Genomic DNA, 24,132 nt, shown 5'->3' with positions numbered 1-24,132 from the left:
TGGTTTAGCAACAAGCCACGCGCTGTTGAGCCCGGGAGCTTTGTCATCGTCGGATGACGCCGACTAATCCCGATGACGTAGTTCCCTCTCAGCCACAGCCAAGTGTTTGCCAAGACCAAGATCAGCCCTTAACAGTTTAGGCTTTGAGCACACCTGCCTTTTGCTAGCACAGGCACATTGCGCGTGAGCCTCCACGAGCATGGAGTCATCCCCGCTAGCACATGGAGCTTCTCGCACCTACTGGACCGTATTCCGGCGCTCTTGCTCGAGCTCAGCCATTTCACAGTGGCGTTATCCGGATCGGCCTCGATTAGCAACCGAGGTATCCTAGAAACAGCAGGTCCATTAAAAAAAACATCGTCGGCGATGGGAACTTCCACAAGCGACACACCGATGCACGGCAGTGCTGAGGTGGCTTCGGCCCGACGGACACGCCGTCGTCGCCCCTGACACCTCTCCCTCTGCTAGCGCAAGCGCGAGCCCGAGCAGCGGATTGTTTCTTCTTCTTCCCAATGATGTGTGCAGGTGCAACGTTACCGGGCAAGCGAAAAGCTTTTCCCGCGTACTGTGGTAGTTGGTGTGTGAACACACATACATTACGAAGTAGTGCCATTACGAAGTACGGCCCAAAGTTGCTTTGCGCAGTCCCTGTAGCGCGATTGGACCGCGAAGCAAATTTTCCCAGCACAACTTGGGTGCAGCCCAATCACGGAGCCCGGTGATGCCGTCGCGGAGCTGGAAGAGGTCGGCGGCGCCGAACCCAACCACCTACCGCGCCCAACTGGCCATGTTCTCGGTCCTGGCGACGAGATTCGGAAGCGACGTAGAGCGGTCCTGCCGGTCGGGCCCCTACCGTTTTGTTCCCTCTCCCCCGCTCCTTTCTCGGGCCATGTCTCCGCGCCAAGGGCGAGGGAAGAAGGATGCCGATGAAGGATGGGCGGTGTGTCTGGCAACTCGGTCCCTTATTACTGTCCTGTGCAAGACGGATGATGCGGGGACGGGAGCAACGCGGAGACGCGGGGTATCAACAGACGTTATTCGCCGCTCGCTGACCGCCCCGTCGGTCAATAGCGGCTACTTCAGATGCACGATCCAGGGGGAGGGGATGCTTTTGAAAATCGCCACCGGCTGAGAGTGTTTTTGACGTCTCGATACCGCCATTTCAAGTTTGGCTTCTGCAGTTGAGTGTATGGATATACTGTTAGCTGTTCTTTTGAACGGATTATACGGTGCTCAAGTACGCGGTCAGTATTTTTTTTTTTTTGGGGGGGGGGGGGGGGGCAACGGGTACCTGCAGCGATTTGAAACTCGACGTGAATGTTTGGTTGCAATGGTTCAACCAGCCTGGGTGAGGCTTGTGCGAGTCTCACTTCCAAAGCTTGCTTGATGGCTTTTGCATTTTTGTCTCCTCTTGTAAAAGACGCTACTCCTCCTAATCCAGCTCGGGCAAAAAAGCACCTGCCTCAGACCGTACACACGCTAACACTCGTAGTCGTAGCGTTGTTGTCCACAATCTCCTGATGTGTGCATCACGCTCGTGGAGTGCAGAGGCAAGGAAGGCATGTGGCCCCTGTCTCGGTCGTCGTTTCCCCACATGACACAGGTCCCCGCGTTCACAAGCAATGTCTCGATGTCTGTGCACAAGCCCTGAATCTCTTCAAATATCTAGATTTGGCATCAGGATCGGGTACAAGCAACCGAGTGTTTGAACCAAACGCCGTCAGCGTTGTTTCGTCTGTTTCGTTTCATCGCCCTTGCTCTGTCACCTTGCAGACTCTTGGCAACCCGGGGTGCGTGCCAGGATTGCGAGGGTACGGAGTACGGATTACTTTCAGGCGTTGAGGCAACGTTTTGCAATTGCAAAACACCACTCGCGTGTTTCAAGTTTTGGTTGACACCCCGCCAATGGCAGCCAGAGGTGGCTGAATTGCTGGCACACCAACACGCCGCGTGCCATGGGTTAGAAGAGCTAGCAGCCATTCAGCAACCTTGTTATGCACCCTCTCGGATGCTGCACTGGATCAAAATGCAAACTAACACCCACACTCATATCAGGGTGGCACAGTGCGAAAGCGCAGACTTGGACGCGCGGGTGAATGTCGACTTGCCAGCGTTGAGGAGATGGGTTGCGCGTTGTGCTGTGTGCTGTGTGCTGGCGGTGGCCACGTCGCGTGCGACCCCATCTGTCGAGGAAATGGTGTTCATGATAAAGACACATGCTTCGGGATTGTGATCATTCCTCCCTTGACGCGGCAGCCAGACCGCTGGAGATCTCCCACCCGACGTTGCATTGTAGTGGGTTGCTACCCTGTAAAAGTCAAGTTACCAAACTCGGTAAACCCTTCCCTGGGATAACACTCCGTGCTCCGTTGATCTGATACATTTGCGAACGACCTGGTATGTGCGAAGTGCCAGCGACGGGAAAGGGGCATATTGGACAAGATTGATCTATCACCGCGATTTTGCGCGATCTTCTTCTCTGTTCGTTTGCTCTCTCTTTCTCTCTCTCTCTCTCACTCTCCCCCTTCTCCCTCGGTAGCACGTCTCTTCGTGCAAGTCGCCAGTTTCAATATTCTTTTTCTTCTTTTTTCTGCCCCTTGTCAGGGGATTGCAACCCAAGAATCTGCTTTACCAGAAACGACCGCCGGCCGCTTGTTTTAAAAGGCGCAGTATCACCACAAGCTGTTTGCAGACCGCTTAAGAAAATCCGCTTGGGCCGATACCCGCAACCCCCTCGGGTGAATCCTTGGACTCACCGCCGGCAAATCGACTAGAACCCACCATAGTGTATTTTGGATCGCAGGGCCCATTTCCAGTCTACCGACAAGATACCACCAATCTTGGCCCATTTCATTGGCTCAGAGGAATTCCTAGCACAAACGTCTCAACCTCGAGACACCTCTTCAGTTTCTTTTGCTGTCCTTATCGAAGGCAGCCCCACTCCGCTTCGCCCCCCTTTTGCAGCTGCAACAGGAGAGCGAATCATTCTCGAAACGCCGACTTGCGGGTTGCACTGGGCGACTCCTCGAACACGTTTGCGCTTCTCAACTGGCGCAACGCAGCTCCAGCCGACGCCCGTCCTCATTTTTAGCGCGCGACTGAGAACCCCCGGCCAACTTCACCGCGCTCCTGCATCTCATTGCCGTATTAAACCTTCCTAGAGCCCTCAAAGGCCGGATCCAAGATTCTTGACAAGTCGCAGCATTGCAACTTCCACGGCAGCGCCGATTCTTCTTTTGTTTGCGACTTTCTCTTCCGCTGGATCGGATTCTGACGCTGTAACGTTAATTCTCGGCATCGTCGACCGATCCCGACCGCATCGACTCGACGATTTGAAGATCCGGGCCTGCCAATGCGCTAGTGCACAGACCAGAACCCGCTGAATTACGAAGCTACCTACGGAGTACACCTACTATACTTCGCGCCCCAAGTTTGGCTTCTGACTCGACCCCCGAATCAAGACTTCGCAGCCCTGCGACGAGATCAACCCATCGTGTGGCCGTTCTCAGCGCGATTGACTCTGCGGTTGCCACCTTTTGCTGCTCCCCAACCGCCTCTGAGGCCTGATCTGTCTCGCACGCAAATTCGGAGCGCTAGACCCGCTTTTCCCGGATCGCCACCGCTCCGACCTGCTCGTTCCTTGGCGCGTTCGTCTTCCGGACCCTACGCGTAGCATCTGTTGCGGGTTGTGGGGAAACCGGCAAGTGCACTTTACTCTGTTAGTACGAAGTACGTCGAGCAGAGGAGCCCAAGCTTGGGACATTTCCGCGCAGCTCTTTTGCCAGCCCATCTCTTGCCCGAGGCATTACCAAGGCATTTCTCGCTCGAAGCCGGAGTTGTCCGCCAGGACCTGCGGCTCCCTCGCGGGTTATTGGCCAAATTTTGCTTGTCATAGTTGCAGCTGCCAAGTTGCAAATTTCACTCGCCCTCCACCTCCCCAAAAAGAATAGCCTGGACTCGCTGATCGCGCAACCCGGCCAGCGGCGACCAACACTGCGGGCCAGCGCAACACTGCCAGATTGTCCGGCAATCCCTGCAAACCCCCACCCCCTCCACCCCTGTCCGTCTAGGCGGCCACCCCTGAACGCCTACTGCGCTCAGCCTCGTGGACGGGCACACCTTGCCTTTTTGCAAGGAAAAGCCACCGAGACACGCATCCAAGAGGACGCCCATCAGCCTTCTGGCCGCTCCGCCGAGCCCGCCGATTCGGCCTCCACCCCCGGCTTTTTGCCAAGCGACTTGCCCACCTGAGCTCCGCCGCGACAGGGCATCTCGTGTAAGCTCTTCAACTTGTTGATGCACACCCTTGTGTTCATCACTTCCCCTTCTCCACATCAACTAGCGTGGTGCCCCTTTGGGAACCTCCTATAACTCTTGGGGCATTTCCCTGATCTCAACCCAAGTCTTGAAACCCGTCAACTTTCTACCCGTATACCCGCATACAACCTCACAGGAGAGAGGCAGTCCGGCACTTCTCTCCCTCCTGTCAGCGGCACTACCAACCATATATCCCTAATCATCACTCAATCGCCATCAACCAAGAGCCCCACCCCACCTCACCTGCGGCACTCCGCACAAGGGTCTCTCTCTCATTCACCACCTCAACGACATGGACTCGATGACACCCGATGTCAACATGGACGGCATAACCTTGCTCAGCCCAGCTGAGCTCAATGTCCTGGCCATGGAAAGGTTCATCTACAAGCGCGTGGATGAAGACATGGTGAAGTACCTGGCAGAAGCCGCCGCTGGTGTCATCCAATGCGATTCAGACATGATGCCTCCGCCGACGCAAGTATCACGACGAGGATATCCGACGAGAGCTGTCAGGAGCACCAACACCCCGCTTCCCTCTCTCGAGCAGTTCATCTGGCAGCTGGTCGATTCCTCCAACGTGCAGGTGCCCACCCTCATGTCCACCTTGGTCTACCTCCGCCGCCTCAAGTCTCGCCTCCAGCCCATGGCGAAGGGCCTCCGCTGTACCACGCACCGCATCTTCCTGGCCTCGCTCATCCTCGCGGCCAAGTACCTGAACGACAGCAGCCCCAAGAACAAGCACTGGGCCCACTACAGCGTCGTGTCAACAAAGGATTACATTTTCGGCTTCAGCCGCACCGAAGTCAACCTGATGGAGAAGCAGCTCCTCCACCTGTTGGACTGGGATCTGCGCATCACCGAGGAAGACCTCTGCCGGGAGTTTGAGCGCTTCCTGGCCCCGCTCCGCATCGAGATCCAGGACGAGCACATCGAGATGCAGAAGGAGCAGAGGCGGAGACGCCAGAAGAGGGAGCAGGAGATGCGCGAGCGCAAGTTAGAGGAGGAGCGCCTCGCCCGCCAGCGCGAGCGCGAGATGGAGGCCGATCTCTGGCGACCTCTTGCCCAGTCCCAGGCGGCCTGGGTGGCTTCTCGGGAACACACCGCCTACGTCACGCCCCCATCCTCACGCGGCACTTCGCGCTCTCGCCAGGCGACTTACACCCCGTCTCACTCCCGGGGAAGCAGCCGCGACGTGTCGCCGCCGGGCCTCGAGTCGAGCGGCTCGTCCTATGCCGGCTCGACCACCTCGCGCGCGACCACCCCGCTCAGCGAGGCCGACATCACCACCGCCCACCAGCCGTCCATCTTTGACGGCCACGAATACGGCGCCGGCGGCGTCTACGACTCGCCGATGGACGTCCAGGAAGTCTTCGACGAGAGGCCGCCCAGCGTGCCCGAGAAGGACGTCGTCTACCTCCAGCAACAACAGAGCCGCGGCAGGATGCACCACCACCACCACCACCACCACCACCACCAACCCCAGGTGGCGGCCAAACAGCCACAGATGCTGCCGTTCGAGATTACGGCGGACCAGCTGAGGGATCTGGAGCAGTCGGGCAGGAACGCATCTGCCAAGAAGTTCAAGGAGATCTTTGGACGTGTGTTTGGTACCGCACGGTGATCCAGCTCTTTTGCGAGCGGATGGATGATGATGATGATGATGAATGACATGAGCGGGGCGCTTTGGCACCCTTTTCTGTCTTGTCTGTTTATTTATTTTTTTTTTTTTTTTATATTTTTTTGGGTCGCATACGGGACGTTGGCAGCCTTCTGCATTCCTGGTGAATGCATTTGTCTGCTCTAACATGCCCGACACGGAGTTCGGCGGTCACCTCGGTTCTCATTACTCGGCGCGCTTTGCTATGTTGTGTTTTCTTTTACACTCAGCTTTGCTTGCGTGCAAAGGCGAGATGCTACACTTTACTACGTCGGCGGTGCATCATCATAACGGGTAGATCTGGATAGATCTGGCTTTTGGGCGTGGATATGTCTGGTATCGACCGGAGGGTTCGGTCTGGCGTTCTCGTGTCACACAGCATCATTCATCAGAGCATCATAGCATGGGCATCTTGGGGACATTTGGGGCGGGCCATGATGGTTTGGGTCGGAAACCTAATCACGAAGAATGTCTGCTTTTATTCGGCTACATTTACGAATAGCTATGAAAGTGGCGGAACGGCAATAGCTGTAATAGTGTAATGATCACATGCATTTCGAGATGCCACCTTTTTTTTTTTTTTGGACTCTTGGCTTTTTGGATCATTGTGATAACCCCCTGGATGGCTTGGCGAGGTGGCGATGGTACTCTGTGGGTACCTCCCGACCTTAGCTGTCGGCGTCAACCAAGAGAGCCCCCGCCGCTCAGGCAGCCCCCATGATCCCCCCCCCCCCCCCCAAACTTCTCCTTCCCCTCTTCGGCTTCACGAAGAGAACGCTTTGGTTGCGCGATGCGCGGGGTCGGGCTGCATTTTGGGTCTGTTTCTCCTACGTGTAGGCACGGAGGGAATGTGTTTTGTGCCTTACATGTTTATTTACGTACAGTACATACGTATGGACGGAACAGAACGCACTGGATTCTGTGCATCTCCCTCCGCGTGCCACGTTTCCCATGCGCGATTTACACGACAAAGAGTCCATGGGCAAATGGACTCTCCTGCGAAAAGGTCAACATTACAATTTTTTTTTCACCTTTGTTGATCACTCAATCAACACATTCGTATTGTGTTGCCACAGACCGGCTGCTTTCCCCGCCTTGTTGCTGTTGCTATCACCAAGTACTCCGTACCTTGCTCTATTCGCCTTTAGGCTGAGCTAGCGACTACACTACGCTACGAGCTAGGTACTAGTTGATGGATGTACTGTGCTGTATTAGTATGTATGTATGTACGGACGGACGTACAATACTAATATAGTTACTCCGCAGAAGGCGAACCCCGCAGTGCGGGTCGGCTCCGCCTCTGGGGCTGCTGTTCCGGATCCGCTTGCCCGACAACTGATTCAGTGCGCCTTTTCATTCTCACCGCCATGTGAGGTGACAACTGACTAAACCACTTGGTTTAGACGTGAAATGTTGTATGATTGACGGGGAAAAGAGCCGGGGCCCTTGTTTGGTCTTCGTTTCGCCACCGCTCTGCAACTTTGGTTATTTCCCCCCCCCCCCCCCCGCTTTTTTCCGCTTTTTCCCCCGCGTGGTTTGTTTTGTTTTGGAATCCTCTGCCTGGGGTGCTGCTGTCATCGTCAACGCATTGTGATGAGCTATGGTTGATGGGCCCCTGATAAGCGTCGGATTAGCTGGCGTTGATCCGCAGTGGCCTCCCCGGAGCGACCTGGTCAGGCTGGCGGGCCCGCTGGCTGGTTGGGCCGGACGGGATGGGCCGCCGTTGATGCGGCCTGGTGGATGGTGAGATGTCGCGCGTGTTACAGAGTTATAGAGCGTGTCGGCGGTGGTTGGAGGGAAGATGGGTGAGTTTGCGGTGGTTTTGGGCCGGTCCGGGCGGTCGGGGGGGCTGGTTGGGTGCCGGGGTCACCCGGGCCGGTGCCGGTGCCGGTGCCGGACAATGCAGGGAGTCGTTGTTCGGACGGGGTTTAAGCCATTGCCGTGCATGCAGATTTCGCATACACTCGTTTCCCACCTAGCACACGGAGTCAGCCTGTGACAGCTCCTGCATCTCACATATGCAGCTAGATTAACTGCAGATTGACCGAACCGTTACTCACCTATTACTCGGTCTTCGGCAAGCCCAGGCTGAAAGGGGCTGCGCCTGATGACAGAAATAGAAGGATGAGCGAGGCTCAATTGAGCGCCAGGCGGAATGTATCTTAGAGTGTATGTATGCGTCAGCGGCATCTCTGATCCGAATGCTACATTATTAGTGTGTTAGGCCTTCCCCGGATTTGCATCACCGTTGCGCGGGTTTGACCGCGAGGCACAGTGCTGCGCCGTCATCTTGCTGCTCAGAAGGGTTGCCCGTTTCGGCAAGTAGCCAAGGGCCACGGGCTTCCCGCGACCGACCTAACTGCTCGATAAAGGTACACTGCACTAAGCAACGAGGCTTGGGTTGCGCAACCGTTGTGTCAGCTGAAACTGGCTCCCCTCCCCCCAACAAAAAGACTGGCAACTTTCAAAACCAACGGGTCCGGCGCCAGCTCCGGTGCTACCGAAGACGAGCGGGAAGAAGCGGCCGTGATTGGCTTGGCCGTGCTCGGGTTGCACAGGAACGACTGGCTGTCAGAGGTCCGGGTCAAAACAAACTTCAGGTGGCCTGCTTTTTCAGTTCTCTCCTTCCAACTCAACAAGCCAAGCCTCGGGCGGACCGCTGGGTGGACCTGGTGCGATGGGACGCCTGGCTTCTCCAGCGACTCGGGTGCACTGCCTCAACTTCCCGAGAGTCCGAGACTTTGCAGGAGCATGATATGGAGGCATGATTCAATGCACGCGCTAGCTCAAAGCGCAGTATCGCCATGTGTTGTTGAGCGATGAATCAGTTTTGAGGGGGTCCCTAGTCGACACTGGGCCGGGTGTCGTGGCCTCGCGACGATGAATATCGGTTTGGAGCGATTGATGAAATGGAGATCTTGTCGCTTTGTTCCCGGGATGTGGCCAGTTGATCGATCAGTGGAGTTGGATGACAAGCCAGGCATAACCCTAACCCACTCATTCCCGAAAACTCCTCCAGCAGAAGGCATTAATACCATGTACGTTCTCTTCCCTCTCTGGCGGCATCAGCCTAAGATATCGAGACACGAACGAATATTGTTTGCTCTTCAGTGCCGCTTCTTTGTACTCGGTTTTCTTGTTCCTAGGAAATTGCCGGACTTGATCTATTTAGGAAACAGGCGAGGACAGGGCAAAAGAGCAGATAATTAAGTGAAGAAAGGGGCCAGATAGGGAGTTCAGGTAATTAGAAGTAAAATCCTTTTGTTCAAGACATTGACAAAAAAGCAAAGCGACACGAGAGAGCCTCCCGCTTGCTTGGTAAATACCTACCTATATAGAAACTAAGGTAAAAGATCCTTTTATTTGGTTACTATCATCTACCTGATGCCAATAACGTACTCGCTTAACCAAGGTAAATTGTGTAAGAGTCGCCTTATCTGGAACAGGGTACATTGAGTATGGCATCAACCCGCAAATAATTAAATCAAACGCCGTCGCTTGCCAGCAACGCCCAGAACATGGACCCGGCTTGAGGCTTGACAGGGGCCGTCTCTGATGTCGCCGCATCCTATTTTCCCATTCCCTAACTGGGCCACTTCATAAAAGCGTACCTATCTTCCCCGAGCCATGTACGGAGTAATTAATGGATTGAATTGGGGAAGCTCAGGTAGGGATATGGATAGCTAATTACTACCTGTATATCTTGGGTGGGTCTGAGACTCTGACTTATACAGCCTTTTTTTTTTCCTCTTTTGTCCCACAGCTTAGGTACCCGAGCCGTGGCCCTACATAATGCGGAGGCGGAGAGGAATATACGAGTTCTAGGATTGGGGATTTTGAGGTCAAGTAGATATAATTAAAGCCGGTGGCGGAGTGGAGGCAGGACAGCCGATGTCATGATACATGGGAGCGCGCAGGGGCTGTTCTGAGCGGAAGAATTGGCGCTTTTTTAAAGACATATTAATAATTACTCTCTTGCTGCTTTACTTTTCGTCCTCCATGTCAGATCCCCGAGATGTTCAAATCCAGCCAAATTCTCCCGTCCAATTGACAGAAGAGTGCACAGTCTGACTGACAACATCAAAGGATTTTAGGACTGCGGAGGGACTAATAAAGGGCGTCCAACACTCGGAGGTTTGTCAAAACTCGTCATAGGTGTAGCACAGGATTCCGTTTTCGATGTCGAGAACGTCGCGGACCTTCATGTCGGGTATCAAGCCATATCCCTTCAGTACCGTGTCTAGGGTGAGCTCCACACATTTGCCAGGGACCGGGGAAGGCTCGGAGCAGCCGGAAACTGTGTGACACGAAAGGTATTAGTCAGGATGTTCTCTCACACATAGGTCTTCCTTTTTCCCCCCCTTAATTTCACTAAATTTTAAAGATTTCCCGCATGGAAACAGGAAATCAGACTTACTTGTGGTCTTGCGGCTGGATTCGACGTTCTGCCAGCGCGCCCACTGCCAGTCGACGAAACCGTGGTGGAGGTAGAAGACGGGGTCGCTCGGGGAGGCGCTGATGCTTTCCATTGCGCCGCCGACGGCCCGGTGCGTGGAGGAATGGATGGTGGCCTCAACGCAGCGACGGTGCCTCTCGTACTTGGTGTCTCTGTCGCCTTGGCACAGGTCCAGGGCGGCCGTCGTCACCTCGGCGGCGATTCTCTTATCCTCGCCCCGGGCGAGGCAAGTCGGAGCGCCGGGCCCGAGAAGGACCGTGGTGTTGGCAAACCACTTTCAAGGTTGTTACCGGGGATCGATTAATTAATTAGCGGATGCCGAGTGGTTATGCTTGAAAGTACCAGAGAAGAAGAGAGGGAAGAAAAGAGAAAGAAACAAGTATAATCAAAGAGGATATCTTATACTTACGCCGTCGGTAATGCATGTGGTCTTACCGTCTTCCGTCCGGGGGGGTAGCGAGCCGAAGTAGTTGGGCGAAAACAGATTGGCCCCGGCCAAGTTGCCGGTGTCGTCGGTCTCGCGCCACCAGGGGATGGGCCCCCGGTAGGAGCAGTGCTTGCTGAGGAGCGTCTCGAGCATGTAGATGTAGTAGCGGTGCCAGGGCAGGAAGTTGTCGGTCTCGTGGATGTTCCATTTGGCCTCGTTGTGCGCCCATGCCATCTCGTCCCAGATGCTCGTCGCCTTGGACCAGACGCCGACCGGCTTCGTGTCCATCAGGCACTTGACCGCCCCCAGGTACGCAAACTTTTCCGACTCTTTCAGCTTCTTCCACTCGACCCGGACCTTGGGCTTCCCGCAGGAGGACGCGTGGGGGACGTAGGCGGGGGGGTAGGCGGGCTTGGTCTTGTTGCTGTAGTTGTTGACCGAGACCCTGTTGTTGTCGGGACCGCGACCGCTACCGCTGCTGCTGCTGCTGCTGCTGCCGCCGCCCTCGTCATTCCCCGTCATGATGGCCACAGCCTCGTCCCACGATAACACTGGGAACGCGTCCATGTCCTCTTCACCCATGCGATGAGCCAGATTCTTGACAATGTCGAGATTCCCGGCTGCCGGGACTGAGGCCGCTGCTGCCAACACGGCTGCCGACAGCACCGGGGCATACCTGGTGAGCCTCATGGTTGGCGATCCGGCTGATACCTTGGGAGGGAATGGAGGGGAATCCGTATGGTGTCCTCTTGCCACGTTCTGGGACCGGGAAAGGCTGTGGGAATCGACTTGTTATTTATGCCCCCGGATTCTCCTTATTCGCCCCGACCCAGAGAGAGCAAACAACCCGGTGATGGGTGAATCACCAGGGGGTCGACCGTACACGACCGGTCGGGAGCACTCTCTCATGGCCTGCCGGGTTAGCCTGAGTCTAGACCGCACCATGACGGCGTGGCATCGAATTCGGGCAGACACGAGGTTACACGAGGTTACCGTGTTCGGATGATCTGCCTGCCTTAACCTGATAAGGTTCGGTTCTATACAAGGGGCTCTGAGACACTTGGCGGGCCCGGGCTTGTTGGGAGCAAACGCTTTTCCACGCTGATTTGCGAATTACAGCAACCGTATTCGGGCGGGACACCAACATAACGTTAAAGCCGAAAAGAAATTGCCGTGCTTGGGTCATCGTGGGCGCGTCCGAGACAACTTGACGGAGCCTTGACACAAGGTTGACAGGAGCATCAAGTGAAGTCGCCTCGTGCGCTTCCCAGCGGTCGCTCTCTTTTTTTTATCGACTCAAACTCAAAATAGGAACCTTTAGCTACGGCCCCCATTTGGTCTGTATGTCTGTTTGCACCATCGCGCTTCGCGCTGATTGCTACTCGCGGGCGGATCGAGGCGGATTAAGTCAGTGTTGCCTCAACCAGCTCCCGTTCGCACTTTTATCTATCATTTGATGATAATGGAAACACGGTCGCATGATCATGGAAGCCCAAACTTGTACCGCATCAGGAGAGTATTTTTCTAATGTAATTGCTCCGTGAAATGTGCTCATTTCTCGCCTGTTCACTATAATATCTGGAAGATATCTTCAAGATATCTTCGTGTAATCAGGTACCTAAGGTAGTCCTGGTGGTAGAACTGCGCAAGAATTTCCACATCACCAGGTCGGTCCTCATCAGGCGTCTAAACTCGACTAATCAGGTATAGTTGTGGTATGGCACTCGAAGGGAGGCACCTGAAGGAAATGGCCTCCTGATCGTCCAATAATTAGCTGATCATAATTACCTACTTACACTATTAACTACTATTCCTTGATGGCGAAGATCTTGTACGAGCCTGTCAAGAATAGGTTAGCCAGCTCGACCGCCCCAGCACCCGTTTTTCTTTTCCTTTGGATCCCACCTACCGACAAACTCGTTCAGGTCCGTCTTGCCCGGCACCACGACAGGGGCAGGGGCAGGGGCAGTCTCGGACCCCGCACCGCAGCACGCTCTAGCAGCGGCGGCGGGAGCCGGCGCACAACAACTCTCGGCTGCCTTCCTCTTCCCGTCCTGGTCTGTCTCCAGGTAAACATTCACATCCGCCACGGTATCGACAATTGTGACATCTGATTACCTACCGTCAGCATGGAAGGAAGGAAAACAAGCGCGCCGAGAAGAAGAGGAAGATAAACAAAGTATTAAAGAACAAAGAGAGGGGAGGTGGGGATAAAAAGAAAACAAGAAGAGAACGAAATCTTACCGCGGAACCCGGCTGCCTCCATCCAGGCCTGATACTCGGCAACCTGCGCGGCCCCGGCGATGCAGCCGACGTACATGGCCAGGTCGGCGCGCAGGCGCTCCGGCAGCGGGCGCTTGGCCAGGATGTCGGACAGGGCGACGCGGGCGCGGGCGCGGGCGCCCGGGCGGAGGAGGCGGTACATCTCGGCGAAGACGGCGGGCTTGTCGGCGTGCGGGACCAGGTTGACGACGCAGTTGGAGATGATGCAGTCGGCCGTGCCGTCCGGCAGGGGCACCCCCGAGGTGATGTTGGCCTTGAGGAAGGTGATGTTGCCGTTGTCGCCGCCGTCGTTTGCCCGGGAGGAGGCCAGGATCTGGTTGGCGCGGGCGAGCATGTCCTATTATAATAATAAAGGTGTGTTTAGTTTGGTATGATCTTATGAGAGGGAAAGAAAAGACAAGAAAAGAAAAGAAAAGTGGTGACTCATTCCCAGCTCAGAAAAGCATCCTACAGTTATGTAGTGTGGCAGGTATGCGTTATCAGGAGAATAAAACTAGGGAGGGACTTACCTCGTTCATATCGATGCCGATGGCCCGGCCCGAAGGCCCTACTTTCTTGGAGGCCAGAAAGACGTCGAAGCCGGCACCACAGCCAAAGTCCAATACCGTTTCCCCCTGGGAACAAACAAAACAGAGAGAAAGAAAATCAATGTCAGCTATTGTTGAGAGATCAAGCTAACAGAATGACAGGGACAATCTTTCACTTGCCTCTTTCAGACTGGCAATGGCCAGGGGGTTGCCGCAGCTGAGGCCCAGGTTGGCGGCTTGCGGGATGCTGGCCAGCTCGTCGGCACTATAGCCGAAGGATTTGGCCACGGCCTCGCTGTACTTGACGCTGGTGCCACGTGAGGCAGCGCTGTAGTGCTCACGGACTTTATCGTAGAGGTTTTCGGCTGAGTCCATGATGATAAGGTAGCTGTGGTGATAATAGTAGGTTCAGCTCAAGTAATTAACTGAATCAATGCGCCTTGTTAGTGAGCGCCAATCTGGTGTGATGATGGCAGTGGTTTGATTGATTTGGGCTGCCCCAATAATTAATCAAAAAAAGAGAAACATTGACGATGAAAAGTTAAAGAGAAATATAGAGGATTTGGGCCTATTTATCCTCACTTCTGAGGGCTGGGCGGATATCATGCACCCTCAGCTTCTGGAATCTAATTTGTGTAGGTATTCTACTTGTACTGTTAACGTGGTTGTCTGCGAGTTGTCATCGAACGCTTTCCTGATCAGGTTATTCCAGGGTTTCCCTGGCCTGCCGCAGCGGAGCGAACGAGCTAACCAAATGAAGCATGAAATCGGTTCGTCATCGAAATATTTCCGCCTGTAGGCAGTCCCGTTCCTTCTAATTACGCCCTGGCTCCCATCTATCTGCAAGTCTCATATCACCTATGATCCAAGTAGGTCTATTTCTTAGTCATAGCTCTCTGTTCCTTTATTATTCTGTTGACGTATGGACGCCGTGAACATAATATGGATTCCAGAGCGTTCCGCTCCCATATCCGCAGGTTCTCGTGCAAACCGCCGGGTCATGACGCAGCTCGCCAGCGGGAAAACCAGCGACGGCACCGCGCCAGAGTCAAGAGCCGGATCGCCGAGCTCGAAGCTGCGCTTTCAGACGCACAAGCGAGGCTCGATGAAGCACTACAAAGGATCGATGCTCTGACCACCGAGGTCCAGAGGCTGCGTGCTCTCAGCCCGAGCTCGCTCACCGCACCGCAGCCGGCGGACCGGGCAAGGCTAGGCGATGCTGCCGCCAAATCGGAGCTCCCGGAGAGCCCCGGGTGTTGTCTCTGCTCCCAGGCCGCGGGTAGTCTCACTGCCAATGCCGCCCCGGACTCGCGCGACATGTTCAGAACGGGACGAGCGAGCAACGAGGTCAGCACTCCACAGCCGAAAGGCCAAGCCGAAACCGTCGACGCCACCGCTCCTCCAGCAATGCGCAGCACGGAGCCGGTGATTACGGGAGGAACCCGCGGCGCCGCCGAGCCGGCAGCGGAAATCGACCTGGAGGATCTCAATGACGACTGCGCGCTCCTCCCGGCGCCGGGCGAGGGGGAGTCGACAATCCCCTGCCGCGAGGCCTACTCCATCATCAAGGAGTGGAGCGCGTCATCGGAGTTCGATCTCGCCGTCGCCAACGAGTGGCTGAGGCCGGGCTTCCGCAGGGCCATTGCGCCCGGGACGGGATGTCGTGTCCAGACGCACATCTTGTTTGCCTTTGTCGACCATCTCACGCCCGGCTAGTTACGCCCGTAATTAGAACTTATCATCGGTAGACGAATCAGATGTCTGTGAATCGCCACTATCTTTTATTCCAATTTATTTTCTGTCTTGTTTCTTTTGTTCTTCTTGATTTGTTCGTCTCTCGGCACAGCTTCAATCCAATTAGCTTTTTGTTACCCGTAAGCAGCGAGTCATGAACTGATTGTCGCCGGCCTCGGTGTTTAATAATTAATGGATAATTAATTAGCACCTTAAAGGCTGGCCGAGCATCCTCTTGCGGTGAACTTTTCGTTGGAATGCTCAATTCGCTCACCCGGAGGCCGAATTCTGTAGGCTTAGTGTTGTAGGAAGTCCCGACGGAGAAAGAGCGCTTCTCTTAACTTACAACGGTCACTCCCTCGGTGTAAATGGAGGTATGAGGCCGGCTCAAGGCTCCCCTACCACCAGCATTGTCCGGGCTGCCTCAAAATCAGATGTCCGCATTCTCAATTTTGGGCTGAGCCAAATGTTTTGGACGGGGTCGTCGTTTGGCCGGTTCCATGTGAAACAAAGTTCCATTAGGGTGCCCGGTGTGATGAATCATATAACAGTAACCCGCGTTCCAACCCTACCCAGCTAGGAAGCCACCTGCAGATTGTTGAACTGGCTCTGGCGTGCCGTGCTTCAAGCAATAATTTTGATGTAGCCCACGGAATCTTGATCTTGGTTCTTAGGTCTTGCACTGCTATAAATAATTACGGCAAGGTAGCGTAGCAGGCTCGGTTCTGGTGAGGTCTGCTGCGGCGGAACAACATCCCGGGCGACCCGGTTGGTGGCCCGGGCTCGGCCGACCCCCTCTCTCTGAACCCAGCCATTAATGCGTTTTCTGGAAGGCTTGCGTTACCAGCTTGGTTGCCTGTGCCGTCGTCCGGTTTCGCGGTGCGCCCTGCATAAGAACTGCCGGAAGTCCTGCGCTGCCAGGATTGAAGAGGCCCCCGCGTCTTGAATGCCGTTTGGACTCTCGCCGCAGGCTCCAGTTCATGTCGGCTCCTGCTCGTTTCTGGCCGATGCGAAAGTGTGTACCTGATATCTTAACCCTGGGGAATTTTTTTTTTCAATAGTTTGGATTCCATTCCGACATTCTTCAGCAGGACACAGACCTCAAAGACTGACATTCGAGGTGTCATCCAAGAACCCCGCAACCAGACCCTTTGTGGAATGTTGAGCAATTGCCACCCAGAAGTCAACGGAGAGCGCAGAGTAGCATACCCTGCAGCGAGATCAGGGCCTGTGCAACCCCTGTTCAGCGTCGCCAATTTGCTTCCGGTTGGTTCAACCAAAGTTGGTCCAAGCTTGCAGCTCTTGGATCCCCGTCAAGACTGAGGTACGGAGTACTGATCCGACCTTGAAGATCCAGCACTCCTGCTGTTTGTCTTTGTTTGGGCCTCAGATTGGGACACAGAGCCCAATCGTGTATCTCCGGAGACCAGACCGGCTGCAGCTCGACTGACGACCCATTGCGATCTGCCAAGGCTCGCTCTCTGGTCTTTTCCTGACGGTGAGTTGCCGCCAACTTGTTCCCCGCGGGACCTGGGAATGGCTAGCGTCACAGTTCCCCATCCCGCCCCAAAGTCGAGGTCTCGCGCAGTTGCAGCAACCGCGGCGCCTACAGTTCCCTCGCGTTTCAAACTCGTCATCTCCCGCCCGTCTTCGCACGAGTCAAACTGACCGCTGTGTTAACAGGACCAGGGTCGTCTGTCTGACCAGCTTGAAAGCGGAGGTCGGCTTCGGGACCGACCAGCGTTGCGCGTGACAAGCAGAGGCACGCAACACAGCCGATTCCCGTTACCCTCCAGGGGGCGAAAATGATTTGAGACGGCTAACCGCAACAACCGGCTCAGCTCGCACCCTTCCTTCAACCCGATTCCCATCTTTTCCCCTCCGCCAGAGCACCATTTCCAGCCGTGACATCGCGGCGCACACCTGCGCGACGCTTGCCGATTCTCCCAGCACCGAGCACGACTCACCGTGCCGCGCCGACGGCGTCATGCCGATGATGGACGAATCATTAGAAAGACACACGGGCTCGGATGCAGGCTTTGCTGCATCAACCGGCGGAGCCGCGCCTCCGTTCTCGTCGGGCCTGCTTGCCTCGGTCGAGACGATTTCGCGGGCAACTTCTCCGGGACTCCCATGCGGTGAGCACCAGCCAGAAGATGACAAGAAGCGCTACCGCCCCCGCACCTTCAGCTATTTCCGCCTGCTCCCGTTCGATGTCGAGGACGACGCGCGACGGGATGCGGCCCTCCGCGGCATCCTCAAGAACCTCTACATCTCCATCATGGCCGAGGACTTTTCTCCCGGCGCCCTCCACTGGACCCGCGAGCTCCAGGGTTGGCTGAATCTCAAGTTTGAGATGACCCGGGAGCTGCGCGCTCGTCTCGCTCATCTCTACTATCACCTTGCGCTGGCGCCGGGTTTGGATCACAATACAGCTGACCGGTTCTCCCGCATGGCCATCACTCTGTCAAAGTTCGTTAGACGTCCCCCGCCTGCTCCTTGCTTCCCTCGTCCCTCCCTCCCCCAATACTCTATCTACTAGGAGATACTGAACCTAGAAAATTCACTAACCCCTTCGGCTTTTTTTTTTATTTATTTCCCTGCAGGAAAAAGCACTACCTAAAACCGGGCGAGGATCTCATATTCGATTGGCGGCCGATGTGGAAAGAACTGAAAGCGCTCGTTCTACCGTCAGAAACCGCTTCGCATCAGGGTTCGCGGAGGAGGTCTTCGAAGCACCTTCTGAAGCTCTGTCTCCACGCGAGCTCGTACTTTGACCCCCGAGAGCGCCGGGCGATCCTCGAGGAGCTATTGCCTTACTTTAGCACCTCGGCCATGTCGAACGCATATATCGTTGCTGCCGCGCTTAACGCCATGCTGCCCACCAGCCCCGCGCCCCCGAGCGCGCCCCAGTCGCAGCCGTCAGACATCTTCCCGACCTTCTTCCACCTCTGGTCGCTCATGAACAGGTCGAAGGCCTTTGACGTCTGTTTCATCGACATCTTTTCCCGCATGGCTCGGGACCACCTTGGCTGCACCCACGTTCCTTTCACAGAACACGGCATCTTCGCTCGCGAGCAGGCAGACCTCATCTTCACCGCCATCCTCCGGCTGACCGAGATCCCGGTCGGGCAGGCCAACTCGCCATACACCTCACTGGACTACGGCGCCGGCTTGGGAGTGCACTTGGAGAAGGACAAATCAAAGTACCCCGTCCCGTATATGGTCGCGCGCTGGATTGTACACTCCTTGTCCCCGCTCTGTCTCGACCGGGAGAGCTCCATCCTCGCCAACCTCGAGGGTCTGATGGAGTCTATCGACACCTTCTTCCACCCGTCGAATCAGGGGACCTGGACCGGCTTCCTGGCCCAGCTCACCTACTTCCTCACTGACATCTTTGTCTCCCGCTGGAACCGCGAACAGAGTGGCGAGCTCGAGGTACCCCCCGAACGCCGGATCAATGGTGAGCTGAAGAAGCGTTTCGTCCTCGCCTTGAAGGAGGTGACCTTCATGGGCATCTTCTCAAAAAGCTCCAAGGTCGTCAACTACTACTACTCGGCCCTCCAAGGTCTCGCCTACCTGGAGCCGGACCTGATGCTGCCCGGCGCCCTTCAGCGGTTCTACCCGAGCTTACAGGGGCTTGTCGAGGTCCATCGCACCACGTCGAGTCTTTGCGGGCTGCAGATGATCGCCAACATCATGGCGAAGCAGAAGGGTTACCGCTGCCACATCACCGCGCTGCTGGCACTTGCCCTGCCCGGCATCGATGCCAACGACCTTGGCAAGACGCAGTACACCCTCAACTTCATCCAGAGCGTGGCCTACAGCATCCCGTTCGTGCCCCTGGCCAACCAGGACGACAAGATTCACGACACGAGCCTCGCTATGAACTGGGTGCAGGCAGAGATGGAGAGGATGGAGCGCGAAGGGCAGGACGTCAAGATCTGCTACGACAAGGAGCTGACAGACGAGGACGAGGCTAACATATTACGCTCGTCCACGGCCGGTCTCGGCGAGTTCGTCCTGGCCTTGCTAGGCAAGGTCTTCGCGCTGCTGGAGAACCTTCCCGATGCGAGCCACCTCCGCTCGGGCTCACCCGAGGACAATGTCATCAATACGCTGCCGGCAGCCCTCACGCCCCTCTTCGCATCGCTCTCCCCGGAGCTCTTCGACATGGCGCTCGATAAGCTGGCCGCCTTTGTCTCGAGCCATGTCCTCCACCAGGCTCGCGATGCCATGGCGTGGATCTGCAATGCTCTGTGCAAGGTCAACCCGGAGAAGACCCTGAAGGTCTTGATCCCGATGTTGATTGTCAACATCAAGAACGAGATCGAGTACAACGGCGCGGCGTCGGATCGGAGCAGCGGCACCGAGGTTCTTCCCCGGGATCGCGCGCTCGTCTGGCACGTCAGCATGCTGAGCATGTGCGTCGTCCACGTCGGAGCCGAGGTGTTGAAGTACAAGGACGAGCTCTTCGGCATTGCCGAGTACATGCAGGAAAGGTGCCGCGGGTTGCCCACCATTCACATCTCTAACTACATCCATCATCTCCTCCTCAACCTGACGCACACCTACCCCATCGATAACGCTCTCTATGAGCCTGACCGCATTGCCCGGGGCCTGGACGTCGACGACTGGGGGCGCACGACCCCCCCTTCCGAGCTCACCATCAAGTGGCATCGTCCATCGCATGCCGAAATTGTCTTCGCCCTGGAGCTCTTCGAGAGCCAAGCCAAGAGCGCTGCTCGGCGAATCGAACAACTAATGAGCGACGATCCTCCAGTCAGCAGGAAGGGAAAGAACAAGGAGTGGTCGGACGAGCTGTCACGGAGCCTGACGGCGCTCCGGTTGATCATTTCGGGTGTCGCCACCCTGTTTGACCCCGCCCGTGCCTCCGGGAAACGGGGCGGTCGGGGCGCCAACGGACGCGTCAAGAATGACGCAGATGGCGATGCCATGATGGAGGAAGACAATGACCCGCTCGCCGAGGTGGCCGACGACGACGAGCTGGAGCGCCAGTTCCACTATCCGGCCGGGTACCTGCTGAGTCCCAAAGATCCGGTTTACGAACGCATCCACAGCCTGCGCGAGGATATCGGGAGGTTGCTCTCCCGCACGCATGCCTTCTTGAACGCGAACCAGGAGGACGACGTCGCATGCTTCACGGCCCTGTATGCCACCTATAGGACGTGGATCACGGACGTGGGCATCGAGCGGTCGGCCCATCCGCTAGAACGCCTTGTGCGCCTCTACAAGGCCGACATATCTCCGTTTAGGATCAGCGGGCTCCGGAAGGTCTACCCCCGGCCGCTGCTGATCAAGCGCGCGGACGCGTACCAGCTCCAGCGCGTCAAGTACAACTCGGCCTATCGCAAGAAGAGCGAGCTCGACAAGCAACTGCTTCTCGACCTCGCCGAGTCATGCACCTCCTCATACTCGGACGTGCGTCGCGTGGCCCAGGGCGCCCAGGACTCGTCCCTCAAGGTGCTGCTCGGGGGAAGGCCGCTCGTCATCCCCGTTGTCCTGGATCGGCTGCGCAAGGCACTGGAAGAGAACGACCATGACCGCATCAAGGGCGCAATGTATACGCTCCTCTTCACGACCCTGATCAAGACCGCCATCCGTGATTGGCGTTTCGCTCCCGACTTGATGCGCCTCTACATCGAGACGGCCAGCGTCGACAAGGCGTCGATCCAGAACCTCGGCTCCTCTGCCCTCTATCCGCTCTTCGAGTTTGGCAAGCCGCTCGAGCGCATGATCATCTTTGACCGGGATGTCGTCGAGGCCATCCGGCCCGATGAGGATTGCTCGGCCACCATCAAGCGCCGCCACGCCTTCATCAAGGAGCGCCGCACCAAGGTCGAGGCCAAGAAGGCCGCGCTCGGCTTGGAACTGACCGAGAAGGCCCGCGACTCCCACTGGAAGGTCGCAAATCGGTGCATCGTGTTTGCCCTGAACTGCACTCTCCGCTTCGACAGCCTTGGAAACCCGGCCTTCGTGGACCTCATCGCCAATGGCGCCAACGATCAGCACCCGAGCATGCGGATGAATTATCTGTCCGCCTTCTCGGCGCTCTTCACTGCTATCGACATGCGAGCCGTCTACGGCCACGACTACCGAAACTACCTCATCGAGAAGGAGTATGACGAGAACAAGACTCAAATAGCCGTCCCGACCGACGATCCTAACGTGACGGAGAAATTCCTCGCCCAGTTCGAGAACTACGATGATGTCAACTACTTTGTTGACTGCGACCATCCCGGCTGGCTGGTGTGGGGGAAGGAGCTCACCGTGTGCCGCGCCGATCCGAAGCCGTTCTTGGCTTACGACGAGGTCGAGAACCGGGTGAGGGAGCAGATCGGAAAGATCATCACCAGGGACTGGTTCAAGAAGTGCTTCGAGTACCTCAAACAGGAGCCCAGAGATGCCGGGTCGGACCGCTTCCGCATGCAAAACGCCGTGCTGCTCATGAACGTCTTCGACCTCATGCATTACGGAAAGACGGCCGCCACGTTCGAGGACGTCATGGAGTTGGTCAAGGAGGTCTACGGCGACGGGGGTGACAAGCACCAGCACCGCGCGACCGCCGAGATCCTGGGCGCGCTGCTCACGGGGAGTGTTGACGACCCAAAGGAGATCCGGGACAAGGTCTGGAAGTTTGCAGCCCCGATGATGCTCAAGATCATCGCGGACGATCTGACGCCCGACACGCTGTCGTACTGGGTGTCGTGCCTCCACGTCATCATTGACGGCAAGGACCCCAGGCGGTTTCGGGAGCTGATCGAGGCTCTGGCGGCGTTCAGGCTGGACCTGAACTCTAATGCCGCGTTCAAGGAGTCTGCCAAACTCCAGCTCATCGATCTGATCATAAGCGATGCCGGTTGGCATTTCCGGCACGAGAAGCCCATACTCGAAGACTGCCTCGCCCATATCGACCATCCGTACAAGGCGGTTCGCGAGTCGATCGGTAGGCTCATCGCCTCCATCTTCCGCACTCAGTACCACGAGTCTTTCAAGGACGTCACGACGCTGCTGGAGCAGAACAAGGCCGAGTCCGCCATCGGCGTCCGCGCATACCGGCCATCCCAGCAGTTCGCCGACACCATCCGAGACGTCTTTGCCCGCATCGAGAAATGGCGCCACGAGCGGACTCCCGGCCAGCACACCCCTTCCAGCTACACCTCGGGCTCTAAGACGGTCCTCATCTGGCTCGACTGCATGCTCACGTCACAGGAGTGCATCCAGTTGGTGCCCTTCTTCCCGGACCCCTTCATCGACCAGCTCCTGCACATGATGGACGTCAAGGAAGACCCGGAGCTGATGAAGCTCGCCTACCACGTCTACCGCCACCTGCCCAACATTCCCTTCCGCTCGGGCGAGGACGACGCCTTCATCGCGGCGCTCATCCGCGTCGGCAAGACGGCCACGTCGTGGCACCAGCGCCTGCGCGCCCTCGTCAACATGCAGGTCGTCTACTTCCGCCGCCTCTTCCTCACCCAGCCCGCCCAGCGCCGCATGCTCTTCGACGCCGTCGGCGACATGCTCACCGACCCGCAGCTCGAGGTCCGCGACTGCGCCAGCGCCACCCTGGCCGGCATGATCCGCTGCTCGCCCGCCAAGATCCGCAACCCGATCATCTACCAGCTCAAGGAGCGCTTCGAGCGCGAGCTGCGCCTCAACCCCATGCCCAAGAAGAAGGTGCCCGGCACCGACACCCCCGTCGACGCCCAGCGGCAGATTGTGCGCCGCCACGCCGCCGTGCTGGGGCTGGGCGCGCTCATCGAGGCGTTCCCGTACGCCACCCCGCCGCCCAAGTGGATGCCCGAGGTGCTGGCCGGGCTGGCCACGCGCGCTGCGAGCGACCCGGGCGTCGTGGGGAAGGCGACCAAGGCGATCTTGGCAGAGTTCAAAAAGACGAGGCAGGATAGCTGGAGTGTTGATCAAAAGGTTGGTTTTCTTTTTTCTCGTCTTTTTTTCCCTCCCTTTCCCATACTTCCCCTTCTCCTTTTTTATTCCTTGGCTTCTAGCATGCTGACGTTCTCAATTCTTTAGTATTTCACGAGTGAGCAGCTGGAGGATCTGGAGGGCGTGCTTTGGAAGAGCTACTTTGCTTAACAATGCGGGGGCCAAATAGAAGGTTTGAATGATTATAAAGAGGATGGCCTAGGCAGAGGACTGCGTCACCCGGGTGGTTAGATAGGGAGGATGAAACTGGGATTAGCGCTCTATCAGCGGACGAGATGGTTAGCATTTGGCATCGAACGGGGGTGCTTTGGGAAACAAAGACATCGGATATGGGCAGAGGATGGAGGAACACGGTTGGTCTGTATAGCCTGTAATTCTCGAGTTTGGAGCATGACCAGATAAAAGAAGCGTAATGCTGTTGTTGAGCGTCCGTGGAGCGTCGAAAGTTAAGAGGGGGCGGCAATTGATGGGAGCAAAAAGTTCTGATCGACCCAGGGATCGAACCTGGCACCTTCTCGGTGGGATGAACCCCAGTTTATTCAACTTTGTGAACGAGACGTGATAACCACTACACCAGTCGACCATCTTTTCATTGGTGGAGAATGGGAAACAAGCCGAATTTTGAGAGTGCCAAACGTTGTTCGGAGCATCTTGGCAGGTCACTATAAGAAATGACTTCAGCGCCCATTCTGGGGTGGTGTATGCCTTGGGAATCCCGGGGGGAAAGAGAGGAGGGTGCGACTTTAATAGTACCGCAAGATGGCGG

General features: G+C 56.5%; 6 protein-coding genes and 1 non-coding gene across 7 annotated transcripts; 4 read left to right on the top strand and 3 right to left on the bottom strand.

The window, feature by feature from the left end:
* The first annotated feature begins 586 nt into the window (after positions 1-586).
* MYCTH_2306243 (uncharacterized protein) lies at positions 587-1,270 on the top strand. The gene has a single exon (XM_003663926.1). The coding sequence runs from the start codon at positions 722-724 to the stop codon at positions 1,130-1,132; it is 411 nt and encodes a 136-aa protein (XP_003663974.1). The 5' UTR covers positions 587-721; the 3' UTR covers positions 1,133-1,270.
* A 3,079-nt stretch (positions 1,271-4,349) lies between these two features.
* MYCTH_2306242 (uncharacterized protein) lies at positions 4,350-6,027 on the top strand. The gene has a single exon (XM_003663925.1). The coding sequence runs from the start codon at positions 4,610-4,612 to the stop codon at positions 5,936-5,938; it is 1,329 nt and encodes a 442-aa protein (XP_003663973.1). The 5' UTR covers positions 4,350-4,609; the 3' UTR covers positions 5,939-6,027.
* A 4,086-nt stretch (positions 6,028-10,113) lies between these two features.
* MYCTH_53288 (tyrosinase-like protein) lies at positions 10,114-11,379 on the bottom strand (the record flags this gene model as incomplete). Its single annotated transcript, XM_003663924.1, has 3 exons — positions 10,114-10,271; positions 10,392-10,704; positions 10,840-11,379. 3 exons carry the CDS (start codon positions 11,377-11,379, stop codon positions 10,114-10,116), a joined length of 1,011 nt encoding a protein of 336 aa, XP_003663972.1.
* A 1,605-nt stretch (positions 11,380-12,984) lies between these two features.
* On the bottom strand, positions 12,985-14,156 carry MYCTH_2306234 (uncharacterized protein). Its single transcript, XM_003663923.1, has 3 exons — positions 13,848-14,156; positions 13,650-13,754; positions 12,985-13,477 (listed from the first exon to the last, which is right to left on the bottom strand). The coding sequence occupies exons 1-3, from the start codon at positions 14,040-14,042 to the stop codon at positions 13,040-13,042; spliced, it is 738 nt and encodes a 245-aa protein (XP_003663971.1). The 5' UTR covers positions 14,043-14,156; the 3' UTR covers positions 12,985-13,039.
* A 272-nt stretch (positions 14,157-14,428) lies between these two features.
* On the top strand, positions 14,429-15,738 carry MYCTH_2306233 (uncharacterized protein). Its single transcript, XM_003663922.1, has one exon. It carries the CDS (start codon positions 14,610-14,612, stop codon positions 15,381-15,383), a length of 774 nt encoding a protein of 257 aa, XP_003663970.1. The 5' UTR covers positions 14,429-14,609; the 3' UTR covers positions 15,384-15,738.
* A 1,650-nt stretch (positions 15,739-17,388) lies between these two features.
* On the top strand, positions 17,389-23,855 carry MYCTH_108304 (uncharacterized protein; the record flags this gene model as incomplete). The annotated part of the gene is made up of 3 exons (XM_003663921.1): positions 17,389-17,873; positions 18,008-23,348; positions 23,454-23,855. The coding sequence occupies 3 exons, from the start codon at positions 17,389-17,391 to the stop codon at positions 23,514-23,516; spliced, it is 5,889 nt and encodes a 1,962-aa protein (XP_003663969.1). The 3' UTR covers positions 23,517-23,855.
* Positions 23,850-23,949, bottom strand: MYCTH_t109. The gene has a single exon. It is a non-coding gene; the product is annotated as a tRNA-Val (tRNA).
* Between the last annotated feature and the right edge of the window lie 183 nt (positions 23,950-24,132).

Source organism: Thermothelomyces thermophilus, chromosome 4 (assembly GCF_000226095.1).
Source record: "Thermothelomyces thermophilus ATCC 42464 chromosome 4, complete sequence".
Lineage (NCBI taxonomy): Eukaryota > Fungi > Ascomycota > Sordariomycetes > Sordariales > Chaetomiaceae > Thermothelomyces > Thermothelomyces thermophilus.
The sequence above is the reverse complement of the archived record's forward strand: the minus strand, read 5'-3'. Positions and strand labels throughout refer to the sequence as shown.

Bases quoted from the DNA above. Each gene is read 5' to 3' on its own strand.
- MYCTH_2306243 (XM_003663926.1), top strand. From the start codon at position 722: ATGCCGTCGCGGAGCTGGAAGAGGTCGGCGGCGCCGAACCCAACCACC.
- MYCTH_2306242 (XM_003663925.1), top strand. From the start codon at position 4,610: ATGGACTCGATGACACCCGATGTCAACATGGACGGCATAACCTTGCTC.
- MYCTH_2306234 (XM_003663923.1), bottom strand. From the start codon at position 14,042: ATGGACTCAGCCGAAAACCTCTACGATAAAGTCCGTGAGCACTACAGC. The intron at 13,755-13,847 runs GCAAGTGAAAGA...GTTTGTTCCCAG, and splicing joins CCATTGCCAGTCTGAAAGAG to GGGGAAACGGTATTGGACTT. The intron at 13,478-13,649 runs GTAAGTCCCTCC...TTATTATAATAG, and splicing joins TCGGCATCGATATGAACGAG to GACATGCTCGCCCGCGCCAA.
- MYCTH_2306233 (XM_003663922.1), top strand. From the start codon at position 14,610: ATGGATTCCAGAGCGTTCCGCTCCCATATCCGCAGGTTCTCGTGCAAA.